At 49.2% G+C, this 17,163-nt stretch overlaps 1 protein-coding gene across 1 annotated transcript; it reads right to left on the bottom strand.

Moving 5' to 3' along the window:
* Positions 1-216: 216 nt before the first annotated feature.
* LOC122371273 (protein unc-119 homolog B-like) lies at positions 217-16,306 on the bottom strand. The gene is made up of 6 exons (XM_043347454.1): positions 15,155-16,306; positions 5,525-5,605; positions 4,658-4,768; positions 4,371-4,482; positions 3,744-3,916; positions 217-1,671 (listed from the first exon to the last, which is right to left on the bottom strand). Exons 1-6 carry the CDS (start codon positions 15,240-15,242, stop codon positions 1,565-1,567), a joined length of 672 nt encoding a protein of 223 aa, XP_043203389.1. The 5' UTR covers positions 15,243-16,306; the 3' UTR covers positions 217-1,564.
* Positions 16,307-17,163: the final 857 nt, after the last annotated feature.

A 17,163-nucleotide genomic window follows, 5' to 3' on the forward strand; every position in this document is an offset into this window, starting at 1 on the left:
TGCTGCTCTGCTAAAATCCAAAACTATGACAAACCGTGACTCATGAGTGATGAGTGCAAATTGCAATGTGAGTTGGGGTTTGCAGTACAATTACAACCGCTCATCTCCATCAAAAACTCGCCAATTTCAAGTCAACGCTGACACCAAAATATCTAGATTGAGCCTGGTTGAAAACCTCGTGGAAACCCTCATATTCCCAATACTGAATACACAAGCTGAATAGAATGTGCAGTATATTCCAAAGCACGCTTTGGATTTCGGCGTAGACAGCCTTCACAATAACACACGAATATCGGCCGATTCAGTGTAGCTCGATCTGACACGTGGGGTGCTCCCCAAACAACAGCACGTGACCTAGTGCTACCCGTCGCCATGACAACCGCGCCGGACCAGCGCCGACAGGACGGAATGGTGTATGTGTATGCGTGTTTCGTGTAGGTATGTGCGTGTGTATGACAGGTATGGCGGCGCGACAAGTGTGGATGGAAAGCGATCACTGCCGCCCCATTACCATAGCCTGTTAACATTTTCCACATCACACATCAGAGAGATCAGATGAAACGAACGCCGGCCTAAGGTAGCTGCGAGTGTGTGTCTGTGTTTGTGTCACAACAGCGCTACAAAACATGCACAGGACACCAGCCAGCCTGACATACACATCAACACAATGACCAATATAGAATAATTAGAGCGTACCTCTCGTACCTCTGGAAATAAACATCTTAAAATATCATAGAACGATCACCAGCACCACCGCTTCTCATGCTCAAGATGTGCACAAATAAATAACAAAATATTATAAAATCATCCACACCAGCGTCCGATATTGCAGAACAATGTGGCCAGTCGCCAGTCTTAGAAATCTGCTCTTTGGAACCTTATGTCTTCGTAAGCGGCATATCCTCATTTCAAGACGGTGGAGGCAATGTGGACCAAGACAGCGGGTACGCCACATATTACCCTGCTTCGCGCAGGGGAATACCGCGCAGGGTACCGACCGCGGTGGAAACCAACCCATGTGTGAAGGTGCAGGACTGGTGAGTGCGCCCAGTGGGGCCCAGTAGTCCGTGCTGGGGAGCGTGTAGCGTTGGTGAACCTGCCTCCAGCACTTCTGAGCCGCCGCCCAGCAGTCTGGGAGGGGTACTTTCTGTCCAGCAGACCAGCGGCAGCCGCCCAGCACTGGGAGAGGGTTGCTTTCAGCCCACCATACCACGCCAGTGGACGGAGCTCAGAAACCAGGGAAACCAGACAGCGCCAAGGTCGGCCGTGCCCGCGCACGGAGACGGCGCTAGCGGCCTCTGGTGTCAACCGTACCCGAGGGGAGCGATCCACTCAATCTGACAGGCACCTCCAACTGGCTAGCTGTCACACCCACGCACACTGTGATACCACCCGTTCGGTAGACCCACCCACACCCCCAGACAGGCTCTCACCCTCCCCGCCGGACCCCGTCCCGACCTCATCCCGATCGGTGCCACCCACCAGAGACCACCCTCCGCCCGCCTACCGGTCTGACCCGGCGTCAGAGGTCGCTTCGAGCGGTCGGTGCGCCGTCGACAGCACGCTAGCCGTTGTACGCGTAGTCAGCCTTGTTGTGCATGATGAGCTTGTTGTCGACGAAGTAGAAGCTGTCCGAGCGCGTCTCGTACGGGTGTCGGATCATTTCCTCCACTGTGGACATGCAAGAGAGAGGTCAGATCAGGTCAAGTCAGGTCAGATACATTGAAGTCGGTCTCTGAGACTCGATTTAAGTCAAGTGTGTCATTTGTGCGTAGGTTGATTTTGTAGTGTAGCCAGATCCAAATTTTCCACGGTAAAAAATGAGAAAAAGCGACATTATCACTTAGGGAGGATGGGACGATGCCACGAAAACAGACGCAGAAGAGTCGTTAGGCACACTGGAGTGTGGCCAGCGGTTTCAAAGCCAGCCCAGTGTTTCTTCATACCGTCGCCTATCAAAAACGTCTTCGTATCCCAATTTGTTATCAGAAAAGTGTCTGGTCACAGTTCTGCCGTGCAAAGGCAAAAACTACTATGTGAGGTCAGAAATCTGACCTCACATAGAAGTTTTTGCCTTTGCACGGCAGAGTTTGTAAACTCAGTGTCGGGCAATGACGCTATTTCAAGTTCAGAGTTCAGTTTATCCAGTCTTAACGAACGACGTCAACCCTATGTTCAAAAGTGACGTCGCTCTATCAAGCCCGGTGCCTATGACGTCACTAAACTCGGTCAACTGTTTACCCGGTACGGTGTAAACACACCACTGGTGCACCGTCAATACACGGTTCCACGGGCGGCGGGCAGGTGTGGAGGGTAGTCGACCGGGGCGGGGCGGGGACGGGGGCGGGGGAGGCCGATTCAGCCACGGCGCTCGTCTCTCGATCGACCGCCGGACGACCTCCTCGCCTGACCGCTCCGGCAGCAGTATGGCGTGACACAGACATTGCCGTACGGAGCACGGCTGATCATGACCCGTCAGAGGCAGGATACCGGGCAGCGCTAGATCCACCCGCACACGCTTCGAGTACAGCGAATATCGAACATAGATATTAGATAGAGCTAAACATTCCGTGGTACTCGAACAACGTCATCCAGCAGAGCCAATATCTCGGCGGGATTCCTACCAGTCCCCACGGGGCACAGCGGTTGCCATTAATAACCCTCTGGGGAGGCAGACGGGCGGCTGTATGGCTGTGGCTGAGCCGGCTGAGTGATTTAGTCCCGTGTGCCGGGTAGGGTGAGCCGCCGCGACCCAGCTGCGGCGTTCAGCCTGCCGTCGTGTCGCGCACTCAATGCCCCACCGTCGCCGGCGACGGCGGTGGTCGATGACCGTGTTTGTATCGCGCGAGGCTCCTGGACGACAGAGGTGCACGGTGCCCCGCCCCTCCCCCTGCACAGTAAGGCGGTGGCCCGATCAATTGCGGCTAACGCAGCCAGCCGGAGCGGCCGGCCGGTGCTGCAGCCTGCTTAGTCCTTACATCGCCGACGCACCGTTCGAGGGCAAAGGAGCCAGGCAGCCGTCACTAGAGAGGGACGCCCCTAACGTCAGACCTCCGTTGTCAACTGGGACGGCGACGCTACCTACAGACGACACCGACACTCTCTAACGAGCAGCGATGTGCCTCAGATCAGGCGGAAAACTGACGGGCAACGTTCTAAGAAAGCCAGTCAGATTAGGGCGGGCTCGTGTGATGACGTGGAGTCGGGCAGTTAATATAAGGTTGTCGTGTCTAGGTGCATAATAAATAACCAGAGCGGTGCAGCATTACGACGAAATAGAACGAATAAGACGCGGAGGGATGATCAGCGTTCAGCAGTTAGGTAAGGCTGCTCCGAGAAAAATGATGTGATAAGAAGGATTTGTCAACCAATGCGGGCGATTGGTGACGTCTATGGCTCGTAGAAACAATAATTAATTTCTAAAACGAATACAGCAGTGAGCGGAACAGCAAACTGGATGGTCACCTCGGTCGGATGTTTCAAATCACAAGCATGCAACAGCTGATTGGAGCGAAAATACGTCTAAATGCAGCGCGAGCCTAATGTTACAATTCAAAACCGTACACAAAGCTTTTCTTGTAATAGCAAATGAGACAGTTACCCATAAGGTAGAGCACTGGAGTAAAAATAGCAAACATTTTCGCATGTAAGCGATCGTAAGATTATACGTGATCAGGAGGTAAACCACCGTCCCGACTAAAGTTCTAATCACAAATCGCAGTGTCGGCTGCCGCCCAGCCTACCTGTGTCGGGACCGATGCTGGGAAACTCGTAGATGTGCTCGCAAGTGTTTCGCGAGTTCGGAATGCAGAAGCCAAACTCAAAGTCGAACGTCTTGAGGAGTTTTCCGCGGAAGAAATGGCGCTCGATCATTCGGAAATTATTCACAGGCTGGTCACCGACGGAGAACTCCACACTGCAACATAGAACATAACACAGTCATAGAACAACCAGTCGAACATAGATCAGGCAACAGAACCAGAGCCAATTGAAACGAGTTCAGCTGCTTATTTCGATGCATCATTTTGCAATCAGTACTCATAAAATCAACTGACGAACAAGCAATTCATTGATGCGTCGACAAAAAGCAATATGCGTCCGTAACGTTAACGATCGATGGGAACAATTAAACCCCTTCTCTACGCTGTTCCGTAGTCGCTCAAGGGACGATATTATACATACATTCAGCATCTATTTAACGGTGTCATTGGGAACCAATTAACTGCACACGCCACTTTCAATGCGTGCTTTATTTTTTGTGACTGCACTCACACTGAGTTCATTCAATAAGACATTATAAGCCCTGTCCTGTCTGCAGACGGAAACCACCAGCTCCATCGCCCATCCCCACATCATCCGGTCCGACTCACGTGGCGCCAATTGCCTTCAACTGGAGAAATTTGGGCGTGAAATGGTAGCGCACGAAGCGGCCAGCGTTGTGGTCCAGCTCTTCCGACTCACCACCCTCCTCTGGCTCAAATTCTGTCGACAGTCAATTACAGAGAGTCAGGTCCCAGATGCAGACCAAAGGGACGGATGGCATCATTATTGATCAATGATTCGCTCTTGATCGTACCAATGTTTTGCGTTTCTATTTACATAGAGTTGATGGCATAAAGGATTGACTTCGCACAAGCACAAAATCTTCTAAACTTACCAACAGTAGGTTTAGCGATTTCGAAAAGCACTGCGCCGCTGTCTAGATCACGTATCTTGAACCGCGTGAAGTCAATCTCGTAAACATTGGCCTCAGGAGCGCACAGGTAGTCTGAAAATCGGTTAGGTGGTCAATGATCATTGCTCAAAAGTTGCTAAGTGCTGACTGTAATATGTAAGGTTGGAACTTCAGATGACAAATCTGAATACTGGAACGTAATCATCAAACATTGCACGCTAACCCTAACGCAGAATGCCACGCCGTGTAGAGATGGAGGTCTCTCCATTGACCTTATGAGACGAGTAACAGGCTCAGGCAGGAAAAGACAGCACGACGGAAACGTGGGTCACGCAATGGCTCTGTTGTCATGGTAACATAGTGCATGGACCTCGACACTCAACATAGTCGCCTTTTTCTTCGTACAGAGTAGAGTTCAGTCTGTATTCCGGTTATCCATCAGATGATACGCAGTTTAACACAATACACCAAATAAAGTGTCGAGTGTCGACACAAAAGTATTGCACCAACCAAGCTTTTGCATGAGTTCACAATATTGCATATCAATGTTGCATTTGTAATATATCAAGTCACATCACGGACAAACTTAAACACATTAACTCGACTCCTAACAGCTCTGTCTAGCATCTTATAGTCTATGACTCTATTCGATTAAAAAATGAACTTCAAAGCCTGAGCGCAGCTATGTTCTGTCAAAAATTCTTTTGGTTGGCACTTTATGCTGGGAACATGATATTTTGCTTATTATTTATGCTAGGTACATATTTATGCTACATATTGCTACATATTTATGCCACTTTTCTTTCCCCGAGGCTCCTGCTCTTTGCAACAGTTTGCTAACACACTTACTTTGTGTAATGTTATCCAGCCGGAGCACGTCCTCTGGTGTGATCACACCTTTAGCCAAGAGGGCCTCCTCGGTCATAGCCTCTGCAACACAGTTGCATAGTCGTGAGATCAATGGGGAAGCGTGAGGCCCAATGTCACGCTCCATTGGACTCATATACACCAGAACTGGGATGAATAGGCATGCATAAAAATTACACCAGCCATGTACCTATACATAGTTTTAAGTAATCAGAACGTCAAAGAACAGGTGGCTATAACTTATAAGGACCCGGTTCAAGTCCCTCAGCCTCAGGCTTGACATATTACAAGACCCCTGTATAAAATGGTCCCCATTCTGCATTTCTTGAAGGCAGTCATGTAACACTGATGTTAGTTGTCGGACTTTCGTCCCCGTCTTGAGTTGAGATGTTAGTTTCACAACGTTTCGGCCAGTTACTTCTCCGGCCGTCGTCAGGTGTTCTTTGGCCCTTAGAAGGACCTGGATGTTGGTGGCGTTGCGCCGTACGCGTCATACCGTTCGAAAGCTCCTGTAGTCAGCGGGAATCGAACTCGGGTTTCCCCGGTGATAGTCCACGGTTCTAACCACTCCACTATCGAGGCAGACATCGTTATGGAGCTGGAAACTTGGTGTCATTTATCCCCAAGATGTTTTTGTGATTTCCTTAGTAGTGGGAGCCATATTGGGCTGATGTCAACGCTTGGCTTGCTGATGGGGTTGCTAGCCAGCGCCATGTGTGCGGCTTCCTTGATTTTTCTGATTTTCCAGTGTGGCTCCTTGTCGATGATGGTGGTATCATCCCAAGCAGGTCTGTGATCTCCTTCAGACCATGCATGCTCCGCCACACCGGATTTCAGTGTTTCGCCTCGGATGGTGGCCTTCCTGTGTTCTTCGAGCCTGACCGCCAGTGGGCGGCCAGTCTCGCCCTTGTATGACCTGCCGCAGCTGCACGGGATGTCGTATATGCAGTTCTTTGTTTTCTCCTTGGTGGTTGGCGGTCTGACCTTTGTGAGTGACCTGCGGAGGGTGGTGGTACTTCTGAACACCGTCCTGATGTTGTATGCTCCGCAGATTCGCCTTAGCTTCTCTGACAGTCCTCTGTTGTATGGGAGGGATACTGTCGCGATGGGCTTATCCCTTGGTTGTTGTTGGGATGCTTCCTTGGGTTTGTGTTTCATGAAGCTCGTTGGGTATCCGTTTCTCCTGAAGTTGCTGGTGAGGCGTGACATTTCCATCTTTCTGGCTGCTTCGTCTCCACAGATGTTGGTGGCTCGGGTCTGCAGGCATCTTACGATACCTTTCTTGACTGTGTCTGGGTGGTGTGACTTGAAGTTGAGGTAGCGGTCGGTCGCTGTTGGTTTGCGGTAGACCGATGTTCTGAATGCTTCCTCAGATTTCTCCACTTGGACGTCAAGGAATGGTAGTTTGTTGTCGACTTCTGTTTCCATTGTGAATTGGATGGAGGGTCGGAGGCTGTTGAGGTGGTCTAGGAACGGTGTTATGTCCTCGCGATGGTCCCACAGGACGAATGTGTCGTCGACATATCGCAGCCACAGGGATGGTTTCAGTGGTGCTGTTTGTAAGGCCAGTTCCTCGAAGTGTTCCATGTAGATGTTGGCGATCACCGGTGACAGGGGTGAACCCATGGCCATTCCTTCAGTTTGTTGGTAGTAGTCATCGCCCAGTTGGAAGGCGGTGGTGGTGACACAGAATGTCAGGAGTTCCATGATGTCATCAGTCGGGATTGTCGTTCTTTCGGGCAGTGTATCGTCGCTCTCCAGTCTTGTCCTCACTATGCTCAGAGCTTCGGTAGTGGGCACATTGGTGAACAGACTCACCACATCGAAGCTTACCATTTGCATGTTCGGCGAAGGTCGCATGGCCTGAACCAGTGAGACGAAGTGGGCTGAGTTCTTGACATATGTAGGTGTTTTGCCACTCAGTGGGTTGATGATCTTGACGAGGAACTGGCTCAGAGGATGGCAGGCTGAGCCACGGCAGCTTACTATTGGTCTTAGCGGTACATTGGTCTTGTGTACCTTTGGTAGCCCGTACATGTGTGGAAGTTTGCTGTGATGTTGGCTCAGCTTTCTGTACTGGGCGTCCGTGAGTTGTTCCTTGTCCTTGTTCTTCTTAAGGAGCTTTGTTAGTTTGCGTTCACAGGCCGGGGTTGGGTCTTTCTTCAGTTTGGTGTACGATCCATCTGTCACAATGCTGTTCATCTTGTGGTCGTATTCCTTCTTGTCCATGACAACGGTGGTGTTTCCTTTGTCTGCTGGAAGTATGATGATGCCGCCGTCTTGTTTGAGGTTGTTGATTGCTGCCAGTTCCTCTTTGGTGGTATTGGCCTTTGGCGGTTTGGCCCTTTCCAATGCATGCCTGACTTTCCAGCGTAGTTCTTCTGCATGTTCTCTGTTAATGTGGGATGTTGCTTCCTCGATTGGGGCCACGATGTCCATGTTGTTTATCCGCTTGGTGGATGTTGCGAAGTTGAGTCCCTTGTTGAGTATGGTCTCTTCAGATGCCGACAGTTGTCGCTTGCTGAGGTTCACTACAGCTCTGATGGGCTGTAACGGAGTCCTGGTAGGTGCGATCTTCTTCAGTTTTTCGAGTTTTGTCATATGCTGCTTCTTTGTGGCATGGTCCACGATGGTATGTGACCTGATGACTGATGATTTGATGCGGTTGAAGTCGTCGGAGCATGTTACTTTTGAGCGGATGGTTTCTTCGATGGCAGATATTGATTGTTCGAGTTTCGCTTTGCTGTGTCGATGGAAGGCGATCCTTTCTCTTATGAGAGCTCGGCTGGCTTTCTCTCCGATTCGTCTCGCTTGTTTGGTGTACACAGGTGTCTTTAGTCTCAGTCCATTAGGGATGATATCGTTATCCCGGCATCTGCACATGAATGTCAGATGGTTCTTCTCTTTTGCTAGCTTGATGTTCAGCTTCTCCCATTTTCGCCAGTTGTTCACTGTTTCGGGTCCGTACCGATCAGATATAGTTCTTCTGAATGCTTGAGACGAGGTGTTAGTATCACTGATGTTAGTTGTCGGACTTTCGTCCCCGTCTTGAGTTGAGATGTTAGTTTCACAACGTTTCGGCCAGTTACTTCTCCGGCCGTCGTCAGGTGTTCTTTGGCCCTTAGAAGGACCTGGATGTTGGTGGCGTTGCGCCGTACGCGTCATACCGTTCGAAAGCTCCTGTAGTCAGCGGGAATCGAACTCGGGTTTCCCCGGTGATAGTCCACGGTTCTAACCACTCCACTATCGAGGCAGACATCGTTATGGAGCTGGAAACTTGGTGTCATTTATCCCCCAGATGTTTTTGTGATTTCCTTAGTAGTGGGAGCCATATTGGGCTGATGTCAACGCTTGGCTTGCTGATGGGGTTGCTAGCCAGCGCCATGTGTGCGGCTTCCTTGATTTTTCTGATTTTCCAGTGTGGCTCCTTGTCGATGATGGTGGTATCACCCCAAGCAGGTCTGTGATCTCCTTCAGACCATGCATGCTCCGCCACACCGGATTTCAGTGTTTCGCCTCGGATGGTGGCCTTCCTGTGTTCTTCGAGCCTGACCGCCAGTGGGCGGCCAGTCTCGCCCTTGTATGACCTGCCGCAGCTGCACGGGATGTCGTATATGCAGTTCTTTGTTTTCTCCTTGGTGGTTGGCGGTCTGACCTTTGTGAGTGACCTGCGGAGGGTGGTGGTACTTCTGAACACCGTCCTGATGTTGTATGCTCCGCAGATTCGCCTTAGCTTCTCTGACAGTCCTCTGTTGTATGGGAGGGATACTGTCGCGATGGGCTTATCCCTTGGTTGTTGTTGGGATGCTTCCTTGGGTTTGTGTTTCATGAAGCTCGTTGGGTATCCGTTTCTCCTGAAGTTGCTGGTGAGGCGTGACATTTCCATCTTTCTGGCTGCTTCGTCTCCACAGATGTTGGTGGCTCGGGTCTGCAGGCATCTTACGATACCTTTCTTGACTGTGTCTGGGTGGTGTGACTTGAAGTTGAGGTAGCGGTCGGTCGCTGTTGGTTTGCGGTAGACCGATGTTCTGAATGCTTCCTCAGATTTTTCCACTTGGACGTCAAGGAATGGTAGTTTGTTGTCGACTTCTGTTTCCATTGTGAATTGGATGGAGGGTCGGAGGCTGTTGAGGTGGTCTAGGAACGGTGTTATGTCCTCGCGATGGTCCCACAGGACGAATGTGTCGTCGACATATCGCAGCCACAGGGATGGTTTCAGTGGTGCTGTTTGTAAGGCCAGTTCCTCGAAGTGTTCCATGTAGATGTTGGCGATCACCGGTGACAGGGGTGAACCCATGGCCATTCCTTCAGTTTGTTGGTAGTAGTCATCGCCCAGTTGGAAGGCGGTGGTGGTGACACAGAATGTCAGGAGTTCCATGATGTCATCAGTCGGGATTGTCGTTCTTTCGGGCAGTGTATCGTCGCTCTCCAGTCTTGTCCTCACTATGCTCAGAGCTTCGGTAGTGGGCACATTGGTGAACAGACTCACCACATCGAAGCTTACCATTTGCATGTTCGGCGAAGGTCGCATGGCCTGAACCAGTGAGACGAAGTGGGCTGAGTTCTTGACATATGTAGGTGTTTTGCCACTCAGTGGGTTGATGATCTTGACGAGGAACTGGCTCAGAGGATGGCAGGCTGAGCCACGGCAGCTTACTATTGGTCTTAGCGGTACATTGGTCTTGTGTACCTTTGGTAGCCCGTACATGTGTGGAAGTTTGCTGTGATGTTGGCTCAGCTTTCTGTACTGGGCGTCCGTGAGTTGTTCCTTGTCCTTGTTCTTCTTAAGGAGCTTTGTTAGTTTGCGTTCACAGGCCGGGGTTGGGTCTTTCTTCAGTTTGGTGTACGATCCATCTGTCACAATGCTGTTCATCTTGTGGTCGTATTCCTTCTTGTCCATGACAACGGTGGTGTTTCCTTTGTCTGCTGGAAGTATGATGATGCCGCCGTCTTGTTTGAGGTTGTTGATTGCTGCCAGTTCCTCTTTGGTGGTATTGGCCTTTGGCGGTTTGGCCCTTTCCAATGCATGCCTGACTTTCCAGCGTAGTTCTTCTGCATGTTCTCTGTTAATGTGGGATGTTGCTTCCTCGATTGGGGCCACGATGTCCATGTTGTTTATCCGCTTGGTGGATGTTGCGAAGTTGAGTCCCTTGTTGAGTATGGTCTCTTCAGATGCCGACAGTTGTCGCTTGCTGAGGTTCACTACAGCTCTGATGGGCTGTAACGGAGTCCTGGTAGGTGCGATCTTCTTCAGTTTTTCGAGTTTTGTCATATGCTGCTTCTTTGTGGCATGGTCCACGATGGTATGTGACCTGATGACTGATGATTTGATGCGGTTGAAGTCGTCGGAGCATGTTACTTTTGAGCGGATGGTTTCTTCGATGGCAGATATTGATTGTTCGAGTTTCGCTTTGCTGTGTCGATGGAAGGCGATCCTTTCTCTTATGAGAGCTCGGCTGGCTTTCTCTCCGATTCGTCTCGCTTGTTTGGTGTACACAGGTGTCTTTAGTCTCAGTCCATTAGGGATGATGTCGTTATCCCGGCATCTGCACATGAATGTCAGATGGTTCTTCTCTTTTGCTAGCTTGATGTTCAGCTTCTCCCATTTTCGCCAGTTGTTCACTGTTTCGGGTCCGTACCGATCAGATATAGTTCTTCTGAATGCTTGAGACGAGGTGTTAGTATCACTGATGTTAGTTGTCGGACTTTCGTCCCCGTCTTGAGTTGAGATGTTAGTTTCACAACGTTTCGGCCAGTTACTTCTCCGGCCGTCGTCAGGTGTTCTTTGGCCCTTAGAAGGACCTGGATGTTGGTGGCGTTGCGCCGTACGCGTCATACCGTTCGAAAGCTCCTGTAGTCAGCGGGAATCGAACTCGGGTTTCCCCGGTGATAGTCCACGGTTCTAACCACTCCACTATCGAGGCAGACATCGTTATGGAGCTGGAAACTTGGTGTCATTTATCCCCCAGATGTTTTTGTGATTTCCTTAGTAGTGGGAGCCATATTGGGCTGATGTCAACGCTTGGCTTGCTGATGGGGTTGCTAGCCAGCGCCATGTGTGCGGCTTCCTTGATTTTTCTGATTTTCCAGTGTGGCTCCTTGTCGATGATGGTGGTATCACCCCAAGCAGGTCTGTGATCTCCTTCAGACCATGCATGCTCCGCCACACCGGATTTCAGTGTTTCGCCTCGGATGGTGGCCTTCCTGTGTTCTTCGAGCCTGACCGCCAGTGGGCGGCCAGTCTCGCCCTTGTATGACCTGCCGCAGCTGCACGGGATGTCGTATATGCAGTTCTTTGTTTTCTCCTTGGTGGTTGGCGGTCTGACCTTTGTGAGTGACCTGCGGAGGGTGGTGGTACTTCTGAACACCGTCCTGATGTTGTATGCTCCGCAGATTCGCCTTAGCTTCTCTGACAGTCCTCTGTTGTATGGGAGGGATACTGTCGCGATGGGCTTATCCCTTGGTTGTTGTTGGGATGCTTCCTTGGGTTTGTGTTTCATGAAGCTCGTTGGGTATCCGTTTCTCCTGAAGTTGCTGGTGAGGCGTGACATTTCCATCTTTCTGGCTGCTTCGTCTCCACAGATGTTGGTGGCTCGGGTCTGCAGGCATCTTACGATACCTTTCTTGACTGTGTCTGGGTGGTGTGACTTGAAGTTGAGGTAGCGGTCGGTCGCTGTTGGTTTGCGGTAGACCGATGTTCTGAATGCTTCCTCAGATTTCTCCACTTGGACGTCAAGGAATGGTAGTTTGTTGTCGACTTCTGTTTCCATTGTGAATTGGATGGAGGGTCGGAGGCTGTTGAGGTGGTCTAGGAACGGTGTTATGTCCTCGCAATGGTCCCACAGGACGAATGTGTCGTCGACATATCGCAGCCACAGGGATGGTTTCAGTGGTGCTGTTTGTAAGGCCAGTTCCTCGAAGTGTTCCATGTAGATGTTGGCGATCACCGGTGACAGGGGTGAACCCATGGCCATTCCTTCAGTTTGTTGGTAGTAGTCATCGCCCAGTTGGAAGGCGGTGGTGGTGACACAGAATGTCAGGAGTTCCATGATGTCATCAGTCGGGATTGTCGTTCTTTCGGGCAGTGTATCGTCGCTCTCCAGTCTTGTCCTCACTATGCTCAGAGCTTCGGTAGTGGGCACATTGGTGAACAGACTCACCACATCGAAGCTTACCATTTGCATGTTCGGCGAAGGTCGCATGGCCTGAACCAGTGAGACGAAGTGGGCTGAGTTCTTGACATATGTAGGTGTTTTGCCACTCAGTGGGTTGATGATCTTGACGAGGAACTGGCTCAGAGGATGGCAGGCTGAGCCACGGCAGCTTACTATTGGTCTTAGCGGTACATTGGTCTTGTGTACCTTTGGTAGCCCGTACATGTGTGGAAGTTTGCTGTGATGTTGGCTCAGCTTTCTGTACTGGGCGTCCGTGAGTTGTTCCTTGTCCTTGTTCTTCTTAAGGAGCTTTGTTAGTTTGCGTTCACAGGCCGGGGTTGGGTCTTTCTTCAGTTTGGTGTACGATCCATCTGTCACAATGCTGTTCATCTTGTGGTCGTATTCCTTCTTGTCCATGACAACGGTGGTGTTTCCTTTGTCTGCTGGAAGTATGATGATGCCGCCGTCTTGTTTGAGGTTGTTGATTGCTGCCAGTTCCTCTTTGGTGGTATTGGCCTTTGGCGGTTTGGCCCTTTCCAATGCATGCCTGACTTTCCAGCGTAGTTCTTCTGCATGTTCTCTGTTAATGTGGGATGTTGCTTCCTCGATTGGGGCCACGATGTCCATGTTGTTTATCCGCTTGGTGGATGTTGCGAAGTTGAGTCCCTTGTTGAGTATGGTCTCTTCAGATGCCGACAGTTGTCGCTTGCTGAGGTTCACTACAGCTCTGATGGGCTGTAACGGAGTCCTGGTAGGTGCGATCTTCTTCAGTTTTTCGAGTTTTGTCATATGCTGCTTCTTTGTGGCATGGTCCACGATGGTATGTGACCTGATGACTGATGATTTGATGCGGTTGAAGTCGTCGGAGCATGTTACTTTTGAGCGGATGGTTTCTTCGATGGCAGATATTGATTGTTCGAGTTTCGCTTTGCTGTGTCGATGGAAGGCGATCCTTTCTCTTATGAGAGCTCGGCTGGCTTTCTCTCCGATTCGTCTCGCTTGTTTGGTGTACACAGGTGTCTTTAGTCTCAGTCCATTAGGGATGATGTCGTTATCCCGGCATCTGCACATGAATGTCAGATGGTTCTTCTCTTTTGCTAGCTTGATGTTCAGCTTCTCCCATTTTCGCCAGTTGTTCACTGTTTCGGGTCCGTACCGATCAGATATAGTTCTTCTGAATGCTTGAGACGAGGTGTTAGTATCACTGATGTTAGTTGTCGGACTTTCGTCCCCGTCTTGAGTTGAGATGTTAGTTTCACAACGTTTCGGCCAGTTACTTCTCCGGCCGTCGTCAGGTGTTCTTTGGCCCTTAGAAGGACCTGGATGTTGGTGGCGTTGCGCCGTACGCGTCATACCGTTCGAAAGCTCCTGTAGTCAGCGGGAATCGAACTCGGGTTTCCCCGGTGATAGTCCACGGTTCTAACCACTCCACTATCGAGGCAGACATCGTTATGGAGCTGGAAACTTGGTGTCATTTATCCCCCAGATGTTTTTGTGATTTCCTTAGTAGTGGGAGCCATATTGGGCTGATGTCAACGCTTGGCTTGCTGATGGGGTTGCTAGCCAGCGCCATGTGTGCGGCTTCCTTGATTTTTCTGATTTTCCAGTGTGGCTCCTTGTCGATGATGGTGGTATCATCCCAAGCAGGTCTGTGATCTCCTTCAGACCATGCATGCTCCGCCACACCGGATTTCAGTGTTTCGCCTCGGATGGTGGCCTTCCTGTGTTCTTCGAGCCTGACCGCCAGTGGGCGGCCAGTCTCGCCCTTGTATGACCTGCCGCAGCTGCACGGGATGTCGGCCACCATCCGAGGCGAAACACTGAAATCCGGTGTGGCGGAGCATGCATGGTCTGAAGGAGATCACAGACCTGCTTGGGATGATACCACCATCATCGACAAGGAGCCACACTGGAAAATCAGAAAAATCAAGGAAGCCGCACACATGGCGCTGGCTAGCAACCCCATCAGCAAGCCAAGCGTTGACATCAGCCCAATATGGCTCCCACTACTAAGGAAATCACAAAAACATCTGGGGGATAAATGACACCAAGTTTCCAGCTCCATAACGATGTCTGCCTCGATAGTGGAGTGGTTAGAACCGTGGACTATCACCGGGGAAACCCGAGTTCGATTCCCGCTGACTACAGGAGCTTTCGAACGGTATGACGCGTACGGCGCAACGCCACCAACATCCAGGTCCTTCTAAGGGCCAAAGAACACCTGACGACGGCCGGAGAAGTAACTGGCCGAAACGTTGTGAAACTAACATCTCAACTCAAGACGGGGACGAAAGTCCGACAACTAACATCAGTGATACTAACACCTCGTCTCAAGCATTCAGAAGAACTATGCAGTCATGTAAGTCTTTAGGCATTGTACAGTTCCACTGACTTGCATGTGAATCATACAAAATAAGCTATATAAATACCCACAACAATAAGAATAATATCATCTTACCTTGACTGATCTTTGTGCTGTTGTTTTTGTTGCCTCCAGAGAGAATATCAGTGGCTTTGTCATTGGCTGCCCCACTCCTGACACTCATAGTTGTTGAGTTGGAGAGTCCTCCTTCTGAGTTTCACTGAGAAATCACCTGGAATGACAATTTACACAATGAATAAATGTCATCTGATAACAAAATCAAAATAGTAATTTTGCACTTTGCAGTCAACTTTGAATGGATTGAAAAACTGTTTGTGTGATCAGTAACATTGTTTAAAAAATCGTAATCTGAGTTAGCAAATGAAACTGCAATGAACATTAGTTCCCATTCCAATGGGTATAGCTTGAGGTGACCGAGCAACAGCAGTCTTTCGTAGAATAGCATAAAATTCTGAGTATCTGCGGCAGGCCGTCTGCTCTTGCTCTGGAATTTTTAGCGAAAAATTTTAGGATGAAAAATCCAGGTGAGCAGTAGAATAACTGAATCTGAAGTGTGACCACCACATTTGAACAGGAAATGAAAAACATACAGCTTGAATTTCTGAAATTAAGCTTATGCCAAAAAAGCAAGGTATTAGTAGAGTAGGTACCTACCTGGTTGTTGTCACATGAAGGTTTTCCAACCAAGGAGATGCGCTATACCCGGAGATGCTTCTTTCTAACCGAACCAAAACAATCCTAGCCTGACCTAACCTAACCTACAATCTACAACCTACAAAACTACAGCACCTCTCCTTGGTTGGAAAACTTTTGTGTGGCATCCGCTCTCGCACTACTTATGGAACGCCAAGTTACCTACTTTCTAACATTATTCATACTAGAACCATCCTTATTTGATTGCCACATTGAACATTTAACACTCCAATCTATAACACCAATAAAAGGTAAGTTCAAAGAGCCTTCAAAACACTAAAGATACGACCATTTTTTCAAGCATTTTGATTTGTAAAGCATCTCACTGTTCTAACCAAGGCTATATAAGCCGTTCAAACTATTCAGTGTCCAACAGTGAGCAGTAGATTCAATACCAATAACCAATACATAACAATGCTCCATGCCATTTTCTTGAAAATCTCACTTTCGAAATTAAAATAAATGTTAATCACAAAGCTTAAAGCTACTCCTCATCCTCAGTCACAGCTAGACTCCAATGAACTCGCCTACATTGACTGATTGACATCGACATCGCGCCTAACAGCTCAGCTGCTATAATATTGAGGTCACTCAGAAACAAAACTTTCGTTTAAGCTTGTTATTAGCTTCCTTTTCGATAGAAGATCTATGAAAAAAAAAACATCCGCAATCCCCCATATCCACAACACCCACCAGTTCTCTATCTCTATATACCGTGCACCCACCGATGACACACCGTTTGGAGATTTCTTTTTACGAATCTCCAGTATCGAGCGTTGGAATTCGTCACATAATTTTGTGTTCACATGTCCGAAAAGCTGTTCGTTACAGATAAACCTCACTTCTGATTGGTCCATGCTTGATTGTGCTAGCGCTGACGACGTATGCAGCTGCCATCAATATGGACTTTCGATAGATGTCGTACCTGACCGCTATAGATGTCGGTAGTGTTTCTATCGTCGGGAACGTAAGTAAATCGGGTTACATACAAAAGTACCTACGTATCGCGTAAGTACGTAGAACATAAGTACGTAAGCAAAAATACGGATGGAAAAAGTACGTCAAGAACAAAAGTACGTATCGCAAGAGTAGGTACCTACGTACAGTATAAAATGCGTATGGACCAATGAACTAACCTAAAGGAGAAAAGTACGTATCGTAAAAGTACGTACAGTATAAAGTACGCATGGACAAAAGTACGTCAAGGACAAAAGTACGTGTCGCAAAAGTACGTACAGTACCTATAAAGTACGTATAGACAAAAGTACGTCAAGGACATAAGTACATACGTGTATAGCAGAAGTACGTAGGTACAGTAAAAAGTAGGTACGTGTGGATAAAAGTATCCGAGTAGGTACCTACTACCTACGAATGGACAAAAGTACGTCAAG

Source organism: Amphibalanus amphitrite, unplaced genomic scaffold (assembly GCF_019059575.1).
Source record: "Amphibalanus amphitrite isolate SeventyFive unplaced genomic scaffold, NRLGWU_Aamphi_draft 001225F_arrow, whole genome shotgun sequence".
NCBI classification, from domain to species: domain Eukaryota; kingdom Metazoa; phylum Arthropoda; class Thecostraca; order Balanomorpha; family Balanidae; genus Amphibalanus; species Amphibalanus amphitrite.